General features: G+C 35.5%; 2 protein-coding genes and 1 long non-coding RNA gene across 3 annotated transcripts in view; 1 reads left to right on the plus strand and 2 right to left on the minus strand.

Annotated features, from left to right (window-relative positions):
* LOC113106269 (ras GTPase-activating-like protein IQGAP1) overlaps window positions 1–2,077 on the minus strand; it is a 43,553-nt gene extending 41,476 nt beyond the window's left edge. The window contains exon 1 of the mRNA XM_026268001.1: window positions 2,032–2,077. Coding sequence (XP_026123786.1) covers window positions 2,032–2,077 — 46 coding nt within the window. The remainder of the gene's footprint in view (window positions 1–2,031) is intronic.
* Window positions 2,078–3,296: 1,219 nt separating this feature from the next.
* On the plus strand, window positions 3,297–4,211 carry LOC113105309 (cocaine- and amphetamine-regulated transcript protein-like). Its single transcript, XM_026266357.1, has 3 exons — window positions 3,297–3,469; window positions 3,702–3,776; window positions 3,858–4,211. Exons 1-3 carry the CDS (start codon window positions 3,341–3,343, stop codon window positions 3,963–3,965), a joined length of 312 nt encoding a protein of 103 aa, XP_026122142.1. The 5' UTR covers window positions 3,297–3,340; the 3' UTR covers window positions 3,966–4,211.
* A 4,958-nt stretch (window positions 4,212–9,169) lies between these two features.
* On the minus strand, window positions 9,170–11,032 carry LOC113106271 (uncharacterized). The gene is made up of 5 exons (XR_003292464.1): window positions 10,893–11,032; window positions 10,113–10,145; window positions 9,961–10,030; window positions 9,730–9,828; window positions 9,170–9,300 (listed from the first exon to the last, which is right to left on the minus strand). It is a non-coding gene; the product is annotated as an uncharacterized LOC113106271 (long non-coding RNA).
* Between the last annotated feature and the right edge of the window lie 2,098 nt (window positions 11,033–13,130).

The following is a 13,130-nucleotide window of genomic DNA, read 5'->3' on the forward strand; positions in this document are numbered from 1 at the left end:
TAACAAATTTGAACCTAATAATATCTAATACGTAATTCTAAATCAAGCTTCTGTTGGAAAACCAACATTAAGGAAATAAATAAGACTGCGAAGCTCTAACTCTTACACTGGATTTGATCGGAGTCTGCGAGTAGTTCGTAAAATTGTGAATTTTTAATGTTTAAATGAGAGTAAGATCATAACAGTATTGTAGTCTTGAATTATGAAACTTCAGACAATCCTTTGCACCGCTACCACAAGCTGCAAAGAATCCCAATTCAAATGAAAGGTTTGCATGTTCAGACATGAACTGAACTATAATAAGGACAAACCTTGGATAATAATACTACGTCATTTCCAGTGATACTATTCCAAAAACACAATTATTGATGCCATTTTTACATCGCATACAAAGAAAAACAGAGTCTATAAGATAATAAAACTATACGATTAAACCACTAAATGATTGTTGTTCATAGGTCAAAAGCCTACATTACCCTTCAGTACTATCTAGTTTAAAACCATAAGTGAAATATAGCACTGATTTATGAAACAATCTGTTTCTGTACAAATCATTCTCCTTCATGTCCACGCACTGAAGTCTCTCAGACTGAATTAGAGCATGGCAGTTTGTGAACAGATAAAATTAACTACAACACCTACATTAATAAAAACAATGATTGCTCAGTTTGTCATGGAAGTCAATCCTGTAAAAAAAAAGCAAAGACTGAGGGCGGAATAAATCTGAACGTGAAAAAGTTTATGATAACCACGCAGAATTAAAGTCACCTAAAGAGAGTACTTGAAGGTGTAAAAGCACCACTGGCATAATGACTAGAGAAAACCGAACTAACGTTTACTGATGAATACATGGGGATATCCTGGTGCAGGTATCACATAGAAAAATACATTTTTCATTTACTTATACTATCTCAATTTAGCCTACTACTACCATTGCATCAGATCAAAGCTGGCTGAAAGTCTGTGACTTATTCATTAAACTTGGTATTTACTTTATTTTGACCGAATAGTTTGATAAAACTTGTGTAGTTTAAACTTTGTTTCAGTCAACCAAGTGTTTTTTAACGAATCAGATGGGTGAGTGATTCGATGACTCGTTCATAAGACGTCAACGATTCACGAGACCTATACTTGACGCAACGTGCTGAAAGCGCTCTGAATGAATCAGCGAGAGAATCTAGACGATTCTTTAGTGCACTGATTCAAATAATCCAGTTTACTGGTATGAATCACAATTAACTGCACTAACGTGATAGACTTTATATTTCAAACTTAGAAAATAAGTGGTCCGGCAGCTGTCGGCTAGTAAAATAGATCACGGACACTGTATTAGTACCAGAAACAATTAACCGCCTTCACAGTAGCAAAGTAACTAACTCCCCATCAAAAGTCGGTTTGTAATGGGGGTTTCACTCAAGGCCAGCGGGAAAAATAAACAGCGCGCGATACAAAGACGCTTTTACCAGAGCCAGAGTCACTTAAGAGTGACGTTTGACCTTCATTGGAACCTTTATGGTGACTGGTTTTCTTGTAATAAAAACAACCCTTCTAGGTGAGAGAGAGAGCTTCACTGTGCCCTAGATTTGACTAACGTTACTTAAAACGGTCTTGTCTAGATTGCAGATATATATACAGACAGTAAAGTAATTTTGGCAGTGCACAGTCGTTTGATGCTCAATTTATGTAATCTTGATTAGTACTGCGGCTCAGCGGAGAGGAAGAATGAGGATGTCAATGTTTTTTGTAAAATAAAGTATAATAACAACAACTCGCTTGGCAGTTCAGAAAAGTTGCCCAGGTGATCCTCGGTTGTGTCCTACTCATACAGCTATTATAACGCGGAAGTTGTAAACCATGCCGATGCAAACTTGAGCATTAAAGAATGTGCAGTTATATAAAACATCAAAATAAATTGATTGACACGCTCCTTGAATTAAAGCATTTGCATTTAGAGAAAATGAGTAGCTTTCTTGTAACACACTGAGCATCACGTTTCAGGAGAACGCCTGAAGAAAACGCATTAATACTTACACCCATATCTAGGACGGAAACCGTCTGTCTCGTCAGAAGTTGACATGTTTTCTCAAAAGTTTTACAAGTCTTATTTCCTTGCGAGTTCTCGATGCAGATCTCTGTCCTTTGAGATTTATATTTAGACCTCGAGAAGGCACCTCTGGCCCCCTTACTTTGCTGCACAGTTTCAGCGACTTTTTTTTCTTGAAAACCCACTGATGTCATGGGCGTGTTCCTTCCTAAATCCTGAAGTATGCGTTTCAGGAAACACCCAACTCAAGAATATCAGCTCCAAACTCTTAAAACTGTGACTGCATCGCCCTCTGCTGCCCACATGGGTCACAGTCTGCCCCCGCACTCTGTGATTCTCCAGCAGAGGGCCTTAGGATAACTAATACTTATTCATTTATATAATATTTGGTTTTAAAATCATTTCTATAATAAATTATTAAACGTAATAAAATAAAAAAACACATTTACATGTACTTAATTTAAATTACATTATATTTAAATGTAATTGAATTTAATTTGTAATTTTTTTAATCACAAAATTAATCATAATGAAGTAGTGTTATATTTTATTGACGCTACTTTTGTTAATAAACAAATACAAATCAAGAGGAAATGTATGTATATAACGTTTAGACTCTTTAGCCTATAAAAGTAGCCGTGGCCAACATTATTATTAGCCTAGGAAATATCAGTTTACATTTCCAAACATTCATTTTGCCATTAATTGTAATAATCCAGTGAGATTTTTGTCTGTCAACAGTCAGTGCTCCACACCGAGATCTGATCTCTTCATCATCCTCATGTCTGTCTGGAGTGACATGAAGAAGCAGAACAAACTGAGACAGACTCAATCCAGAAAACCTGCTGGTCACGTCTCCAAGACGCTTCAAGACCATCTGGCACCAGTGTGAGCTTCATTTAAGACTAAATCACAATAGGTTGTCAGATATTAACGGGTAAGTCGTGTCAATATAGGCTAAATGCCCCCCCCCCTCCTTATAATTCATGAAATGTTTTTTTTCTATTCTACTCTACTCTACTCTACTCATGTAAGTACATCTACAGCTGCAGTATGCCTGCAAAGGTACAGTTTCTGAGAGCATTCAGGAGAATTACCTACTGAACATGCAATAACCTGCGTCTTTGTGTTCCATGTCTCAGCCACTGCAAAATAAATAGGCTTTCCTTTACCCAATAGCTGACCCGATATAATCCATTAACCGAAGTCAGGGCGGAGCATATCAGTTTATAAACCAGCCAGTGAACTGTTAGGTAGTGTGTGTTTACCTCACTGTGCTGTGACTGACTCAGGACCATGAGGAGCTCAGAGATCCTGACCGGACTGATCATAGTCGGGCTCTTCACCGTCATGTGCTCTGGACAAACTTCCCAAGAACTCACAGATGACATACAGCTGTCCCAGCATGAAACGGAGAAGGAACTGGTGAGAAGGCTACCAAATAATACATATTTTTATATTTGTTTATTTTCTGTGTGAAATGGTGAGACCTATTTGGCCATTTATCTGTAAACCAAACACTGAATAATTGGTTGGTGAAGTGTCAACCTTGTTTGTGTTTATATTTAGGCTATATTTTTTAAATATTTGTATTCATATCTTAAATAAAAATATGTTTCATATTCAGTTACTTATGGATACTTATGTTTTTGCATAGGCTGAGGCTATGACAGCACTTTTGGAAAGATATCAGCCTCATGTACCATCTTCAGAAAAACGTGGCATTCCACAGGTACATTTTGCTCCACCTCTTATATATCCTCCTTTTCATTCTTCACATTATCATCATCTTCTGATCTCTCTCTCTCTTCAGTGTGCTGTGGGGTCCCGCTGCGCCATGAGACTGGGTCCACGCTTTGGGAAACTGTGTGAATGTGTCAGAGGATCTAACTGTAACTCGTTTCTCTTAAAATGCATCTGAGTCATTCAAAAAGTGGCAAATCCATAATCCTTCCTCAAGCTGTAAAGTCATACTCCTGAAAGAGGAAGTGGGTGGAAATCTGTATTCTGAATCACTTGTGCGAGCTTTATGATAAGCATTCATGTATTATATATATGCATTAAAAATGCAGCATGACAAACAATAGCAAAGCATGGCTTTAATGTGTTTATTCATTAATATCTTTAAAGCTTGTCTTGTGTTATCAATAAACATGGATATTCTTCATCTTATTGTCCTCGTGCATTATGCATCTGTTTAATACAACCCTAACAAACAAAAACTAAAAAATGATTAGAATCAGGATTTACCCGTTCTGAAGTAGCTTGGAAAATAGCATTAAAAAGTAATTTTCAGCAAATATTCAAACTGAACACAAGCAGCTAGATTATAAATTAAAGATGAAAATGGAATTGATTGTACTTTTCTTCCATAGTGACTCAATGATAATAGTTTATGTCTTCACCCACATACTGTATAAATAAGACAGATCTATACAAATCTTTTTTATTTATTTTTTTGTATAAGATTTTTTAATTACTTTTGTAGTGGTTACGTTATATTTTATACTTCCATCTTTTATATATATCTATAGTTATAGTTATACACACACACCTTAGACAAGGATGTTCAGCCAGCTGAGGTGTTTCTCTTCAGTCAGTGATAGGGGGTGGGGTTATACAAATTGTCTAAATGCATTATGGGCAATGTAATTCGTATAGTCAATGTGAGCTTGATTGGAACATGCAGCCCATCCCCCCACCCACACACACACCCATCACAAATCGCTTTGCCGAAATACATGCAATAATTTAGTCTACAGAAAATGAGAAACATAAATTGCAAAATGTGAATCACTGGCTACAGATTCACATCAGAAGTCAATGAACTAGAAAATTACTCATTTAAAGACCCTGTACTTCCATTGTCTTTAGGGACAACAGTGATCCTGAATGCTTTCTGCCAAGACAATAAAGTGATGCTAGTAGTTCACAGAATGTAGTGTTCACAGAATTTCAGTTCATGAGGGCATCCAGGCCTTAATGTTTGGGTTTAGTTTCTCTTGATTACAGTCAATCATGGCAAACCCCAGGGGTTCAGTATAGTTCCTCGGTGCAATCTAGGCTCTGTCCCAATTGATCTAGACAAGAAACAACAATGCCCTCTGAGGTGCAATAAAAAGCATAATGTTATGCAGGTACAACATATCAGATATAACATGGTATACCATCTGAGACTTACCTATTTCTTACATTATCATGGTGAAATACACAAAATAAGTTTATCTGCTGTCACCTGTCAAAATCAATCAACATATTAAATGTTGTACTTGGGAATATTCAAGCAAACTAACAGTAATAATTTTAAAATTAAACAAATAAACCAAATATGGTTATTATGACTCCCTGTGAAATATAAAGTAAGGCCTGCCATTATTTAAGCCTTTCTTAAATACTTTGTGCTGATGAATGATTAAAGATAATAAGCTATTCTTTTCTTTTCTATAATCTATTCTGCATTTAGCTGTATGACTTGTAGGAGGCTGTGTAACAAGACTACAGCGTGAATGTTTCCCTAGAGAAAATACACAGTTAATATATTGGTAGTTGAGAGTGCACTTTTCTTGTCCATTTCTAGAAACTGTCCCCTCGAGATACAGTGGTGCATTATTTAGGTGTCCTGTGTTATAAACATGCCACATTAATGACCCCTAAATAAATATGTTGAACCTGTTAGTCATGGTCCAATCTACTGAATTATTCATTGTTCCAGTGTTTCACTGAATGATATTGTGGTGTTTTACTAAACTCGCTTCACAGATGTGTTGTTTTGTTGCATAGTGTTCATGGCTGAAAAGTTTTTACAGGCCTTAAAATTAATATATGCTGTTAATATATTTAAATGAATGTTTTATTCACTGGACAATGTTTGTTGTGCAGAGAAATCTTTCTTGAAATGGCATTATATTAAGTACATTTACAGTTTGATTAAAAAATTGTCCTGTAAATTAACGGTAGTATACTGGCAGCAGGGTTTCCAGCAGTGTACCGTAATTTTACAGTTTTATTACCGTTTTCTGAATTACGGCTTTTTTGTAAATTAACGGTAATATACTGGCAGCAGGGTTTCCAGCTGTGTACCGTTATTTTACAGTTTCCAGAATTACAGCTTTTCTGTAAATTAACGGTAATATACTGGCAGCAGGGTTTCCAGCTGTGTACCGTTATTTTACAGTTTTCTGAATTACAGCTTTTTTTGTAAATTAACAGTAATATACTGGCAGCAAGGTTTCCAGCGGTGTACCGTAATTTTTCAGGATCATTACTGTATTCTAGTTTTTTTTTTTTTCTAAACCGTAGAACTGGCAATTTTGCCAATCATTAACTTTATTAAAAATATCTGTATTTTAACAAATTCACAAACTGGCATTTCATTTATACTAAAAAGTGGCAGCAAATAGACAGAAAAGAGAAGACCAAGGGGGTATTTCTTATAGAACACTATTTATTTAAGTGCCCAACCAATAATTCAAATGCTTTCTCCAAAAAAAATAAGCAATCAAAATGGAAGAGTCAGTCTTTGTATGTGTTAGAGAAAGATGAGATGAAGAGAGAAGAAAATTAACCAATTTACAAAACAGACAATGTGCAAAATGAACCCTGCAGAAGTCTGTGGACATATTTAAACAAATTTAAGTTGACCATATAAAACACAAAACAAGCAGCCATTTTAGGTCTAGCTTTGTGCTATGAGTACGACAATGCATGGGCATGGGCTTGGAGTGTACGTTCCCCTAAAAACAGCCTTTAAGAAATGGCAAACAACTTCTGAACAAGAATCTTATTTTGGTGTAATAAGTCAAAACCTGGCAAGGATTTGTAGAACAGTCCAAGAACGTTTCAGAAGCATAAAACTGTCACCAACTCTGATGCAAGTGTAGCCAGGGAGGGGTGTAGTCTGAAACATAAACATTGAGAAAAATCCTTTTTAAGTTAAAATAACATCAGCAGAATTTTAATAGAACGTAACAAAAAACATGTATACTGCATAATAATATAAAACATTTCAGAAACTTAGGACCCTACGATTTCCACGATGTGAAAAACATGGAGGCAATCACGGAATCAAATCATGAAAACGGAATTAGGCAAATAATGTGGATGGTCACAGAATTTGTCACATTTGTGATGAATACAATAAAATAGTGTTGTACACTAACTGAAATCACGATGTGGATTAGTGTATTAATTAATAAAAGTTGCAATACTATGTTAGAAGTTGTACTTATAATTTTTGTAAAGTTATCCAAAGGATTAATTAGCTAATCAAAAAAGGGAACACTAGATTAAAGGGGGGGGGGGGTTGAAATGCTATTTCATGCATACTGAAGTTTTTTTACACTGTTAAAGAGTTGGATTCCCATGCTAAACATCGACAAAGTTTAAAAAATTAAGTTGTACGTTTGAACGTTTGTACGTCTTCCGGTTTGTCACAAGTTTCGGAAAGTTTTTTTCGAGTATGGCTCTGTGTGACGTTAGATGGAGCAGAATTTCCTTGTATGGGTCCTAAGGCACTTCTGCCGGAAGAGCGCGTGCTCACGTATAGCGAGGCTGAGCACAGACATTCCCTGATCAGAGCGAGAGCGTCGCAAAATGTCACAAAAGTGTCTTTTTGGTTGCCAGGGCAAGACAACCCTGCCAGATTACCAAAAAAAAACAGCATTAAGGGACCAGTGGATGGAGTTTATTTTTACAGAGCATCAACGGAGTTGTGCAAGTGTTTTTGTTTGTTCCCTGCATTTCGAAGATGCTTGTTTTACAAACAAGGCCCAGTTTGACGACGGATTTGCGTATCGTTTATTTCTTAAGGATGATGCAATCCCAACGAAAAAGGGTCAAGATCGTGTGTTGGAACCGCAGGCGGTGAGTAAAACTGCTTAAAATATCTCTGCCTCCTTGTTAGTGTGTCCGCCTCCCATGCCGAGACCCGGGTTCGAGCCCCGCTCGGAGCGAGTCGTTGCTGCTGCTGCTCTCGTTCAGTTTCAGCCTCAGGATCTGATTCTGGATCATAAATAAACGGCTGAATCTGACTGTTAACCATGGTTTGTTTTGGATGATGTTTTTTTTTCCTCACGCTAATGTCACAACTTCCAAACGCTCTCAATGCAAAAGCCTACTGGCTAGTGATTCTTTAGCTCCACCCACACGTCACATTAGTTTACAGAAAAGATAATCAATAGCTGCAGCTCTATCCCACATACACAAAAAAAAAAAAAATCAAGTGTCTTCACATCAATCCTTCAAAATAAAGGTTCGGTCTAATCTGATGTGATTGTGACGGAAATATATCACTTTTGTACAGTAGAATATGTCATTTTCAAAGTAATATAATAATACAAATAAGAATTATAGTAATAAAAATAATAATAATCATTAAAAATGATGTTTAAGGAATAATTACACAATTGTTATTCCATGTTTTAATTGTAACAGGAATAAAAATGGAATTTGAGAATAAAACGTATTTCTAAAATGTATTTTAACCATTAAGATGTAATTTGAAAAAGTTAAAACAAAACAAAAAAAATCATAAAACATATTTACTTAATTTCTTCGTGAGTGTTAAGTTAAATATTAAGCAGACTTTGAGCAACATTAGTGGACCAACTAAACTGATTAATAGTGTGCATGTACTCAAAAAAAAAAAAAATAATAATAATAATAATTCATGGTTTTAATAAAATCATTATATTATTTCAACCTCGAATTTTTTTGTGTGTTTGGATAGTTTTTGTGTAACCTGGGACTGAACAGTCGCAACAACATAGGGGTTGTAATGAGTGCGGACTGTATCCTCTTCAGGGTAGTTCTCAGTGCCACTGACAACTTTTTTTGGGGTCAAATATAGGTTTGTGGATTTTATTTATAAAACCGTTTCTTTGCTGTAAATTATTTTATTTTATGTAATGCAAACTACAGGGACGCAACGTTAGTAACCAAAATGAGTCACACCAGTCTTTTTCAACTGACTACTTTTAAATGTTGATTTTTTTTTTTTGTTAAACAAGTTTAAATGTGAGAAATATTCTGTGTGTGTAAACTGTGAAATCAGTTGTATTAAGAACTGTATTTAATGAAAATGTATGTGTAACTTCACTTGCCTAGATGAAGTCCCATTTGAAGTCCATTCGATTTTTTTGTAGAGTGGCAACCTTTGGATTGACTGTAGTGGACTTCTTATTCACCACCTTCCCCGTCTTCTTGGAGACCACAGGCAGGTCTTTGAGCCTCTTTCTGGGTTTATTCCATAGAATCATCTAAGGAAAGTTGCATTACACATTACCGAAGTGTATAATAACCATTTTTCAAAATTCTGATTAATTAATTTGGTTTAGAATTTAGATTAATTTTGTAAAACTTTATAATAAGTATAAAGTAATAAAGCACTTATAAATCATTTGCAAACGATCTATATATATATTCTGACTCGTTTGGATTTAATGTGGATCTACATGCCTTTCTCCTATTTTCTCCGTGTCTGGCATGCGAATAAAACCACATTTGACAGTGTTTCAGATGATGAACTGAAAAAACTGAAATGGAAGAACACAAGTAGAACACAGGAGAAAGGTTGAGGTAACTAGTTTGCAAATAATTTATTACTTTACTACTGTATACTTATTATAAAGTGTTACCACAGATTCTAAGAGAGTGATTAAAACATACGCAAAAAGGAAAACACTTACCTTTGAAAAAACTCTAACGTGCAACAAGCCGCCTCTTGATACTGCAGGTTGAAGATGTAGTGCACAGCAAACACTTGCAACTGCAGTCAAAAATGTTGACTGGACACTCACAAAAAAAAAAGAAAAAAAAAAAAGCAATTTTAATAATTGTGCACAACAGCAATGTTAACAATTTTATATCTCAGCCATCAGTAAATGTTTCTTCTTCATCATGTGCAATGACACACTAACCCAGCAAAATCAGATGAGGATTGGCAGGTAGATTGAGTGTCTTCTCAACATCAGATGCAGATGCTGCAACCTGTAGAGAACACACAATACACAAATAATAATATTACATAATATAATGTGGTGAAGTGGAAAGAAGAAAATTAAATACTTACATCTGCATGTGAAACCAGTCCATCTTCATGTTCCTGGAAGTGGGACATTAACGTTAGAATCTTGACAAGCAGGTGTACCATATCTTTGTTCTCATCCAGGGACATCCTCCAACTTTTCATTAAAAACACTTAAAAATATTCTGTCTACTGCTCTCTCCTCTTCCTCTCTCTCTAACTCTCTCTCTCTCTCTCTCACACACACACACACACACACACACACACACACACTCTCGTTCTCTCTCTCTCACACACACACAAAACTGTATTTGAGGCTGAGGAACAAGTTAGAATGTAAGTGAATGAAGTAACGTTTCCTCTGTGATATAGAGATTTGTGCCAATAAATCCAGTGCAAAATTAAAATTAAAATGTGCTCACATACAAAGCCCACTTTATTAATAATAAGTTCGAATATATTTAGATTACACTCTAACTAGTTTTAGATACGACTTATATTGAAAGACTAATGTGTCACTCCGAAAAAAACAAACGTTTCTCACCATAACGTTAACGTTACTCTTTCCATCTATCCAGTCAAGTGCTCATGCAAAAGGCGATGAGTTTATGCTTCCTAAGTAAAATTAAGTTTACAGGTCTATTTTCGATTTCCCAATATATAAGGATAATATATAAGTTACCAACTTTAAACGCACCTAACTTAGCAACATTAATGCAAATAAAACAAATCCTCCATTTTAAACTACACTGGGTTGGCGCCAATGCAAAATGTAAATATAATTGTGCAAATAAGTGTTTCAGAAAATCAGGAAAACACACTTACTTCATATCCTCGTTATCTGCAATCTGTAATCGAGATTATATTTGAGATAATATCCGTTTTATTCACAGAGACTTTTCTCTGGTATCAGACGCTAACCGTTGCTCCCCTCCCCCACCGATCATGTGCTCATCTTGTTGCCAAATATGTTCAATTCATATCCAATTAAATAATCAGCGAACGCAAGTATTTTATATTTAACTATTTACAAGTTTAACATTTACAGGATTTTACACCAGGAAAAAAAAAACGATGCAAATCCTTCACAAACACACTCATACACACTTAACTTTCAGGAGAAATTTGTAAAAATTGCATACATGCTAGTTCACTGTCTTGGCAAGATTTGTCAAAGGTAAATTCAAATATTGTGCCCACATTAAAAAAAACGCTGCAGTTTAAGATAAAAATGTATTCAGACTTTGATCTGCTTACCTGTAAATGAGCCTCAATTTGAGATGAAATCCATAAAACTTTGACTGAAACCATGCTCCTCCATGCGTCAGCTAGCCTTTGGTTCCCCCTCTCCCACCGATCACGTGTGCATTTACGGTAAGACACCGTAATTTTAGAAAACAGTTCAGTACTGTATATTTACGCTGTTAATATGCTGTAAATTTACAGAAATTTTTTACAGTGCAGTATAAGACATTTAACATAAACAGTGAGATTTGATGTACTCTGACATGCCAGTTATGTAGTTTAACCCATAATGACCAGGATGATTACTTGTTTTCAGCATGTTTGTTGCTTATAACATTTCTGGCAATGTGATTAAACTTTCCGAGCAGTACAGCCAATGCCTTTAGAGAGGCATGTTTGCAATATGTTATTCAAATATAAAAATATTTTGTTTTTTCATCACTTTTATTATGATGAATGATGGAAAATATGTCTGTAATATTATTAAATTATCTGTGAGGTGGAAAGGGACTTCATCAATATTTCTATCACCAGACATTTCTTACGTCAGCTGAGAATTGGGAGCGTTTTGGTTCTTTGCACACACTACTTCATAAAAGCAAATGGATTTCAGCTGAATGCCTGCAGTTCTTTTATTTTACTGTCTTTATTAAGAAAACACAAATTAAAGGCTTTTCTTTGTTTGTTTAATTAGTTGGACAATAAATAATGAGTGGAAATTCAGCTGCTAACTGCAGTTTAGATCATCATTCTACACAAGATAGACATCTCATAGATATAGTTATTAGTAAATAGATAGTAATTTAAAGGGTTAGTTCACCCAAATAGCAATGTCATTACTGACTCACCCTCATGTTGTTCCAAACCCGTAAAACCTCCATTTATAATATTTTATTTAAGATATTTTAGATTTAGTCCGAGAGCTCTCAGTCCCTCCATTGAAACTGTGTGTACGGTATACTGTTCATGTCCAGAAAGATAAGAAAACCATCATCAAAGTAGTCCATGTGACATCAGAGGGTCAGTTAGAATATTTTGAAGCATCGAAAAGACATTTTGGTCCAAAAATAGCAAAAACTATGACTTTATTCAGCATTGTCTTCTCTTCAGTGTCTGTTGTGAGAGGGAGTTCAAAACAAAGCAGTCTGGATATCCGGTTCGCGAATGAATCATTAGATGTAACCGGATCTTTTTGAACCAGTTCACCAAATCAAACTGAATTATTTTAAACAGTTTGCGTCTCAAATACGCATTAATCCACAAATGACTAAAGCTGTTAACTTTTTTAATGTGGCTGACACTCCCTCTGAGTTCAAACAAACCAATATCCAGGGGCGTAGATTACACGGGGGACCTGTCCCCCCACTTTTAATATCATGGAAATTCGTCTCCCGCACTTTTTCAGTCAAATGTGTTCGCATAGAGGATTTCAAGAGCTGGTGTGAATAAATAAAGATTTAAAGTCAAAGAGACAGGATAGTCTGCGCATGACCTGATATTTTTTTTGGACCCAGAAGGCCAGATGAACTTCATGTAGCGCTAAACACTTGTGCAGTGTGTTTCATTCATCCTTGAAGCCGGAGTGCGCTTTCGCGCAGAATGAAAACAGTTGTTTTGACAGAACAACTGAAATTTTTGGAAACAAGAAGACATTAAAGGGGGGGTGAAATGCTATTTCATGCATACTGAGTTTTTTACACTGTTAAAGAGTTGGATTCCCATGCTAAACATGGACAAAGTTTCAAAAATTAAGTTGTACGTTTGAAGGAGTATTTCTGTTCCAAAAATACTCCTTCCGGTTTGTCACAAGTTTCGGAA

The sequence above is a fragment of the Carassius auratus genome, chromosome 7 (genome assembly GCF_003368295.1).
Source record: "Carassius auratus strain Wakin chromosome 7, ASM336829v1, whole genome shotgun sequence".
Lineage (NCBI taxonomy): Eukaryota > Metazoa > Chordata > Actinopteri > Cypriniformes > Cyprinidae > Carassius > Carassius auratus.

Bases quoted from the DNA above. Each gene is read 5' to 3' on its own strand.
- LOC113105309 (XM_026266357.1), top strand. From the start codon at position 3,341: ATGAGGAGCTCAGAGATCCTGACCGGACTGATCATAGTCGGGCTCTTC. The intron at 3,470-3,701 runs GTGAGAAGGCTA...GTTTTTGCATAG, and splicing joins ATGAAACGGAGAAGGAACTG to GCTGAGGCTATGACAGCACT. The intron at 3,777-3,857 runs GTACATTTTGCT...CTCTCTCTTCAG, and splicing joins AAAAACGTGGCATTCCACAG to TGTGCTGTGGGGTCCCGCTG.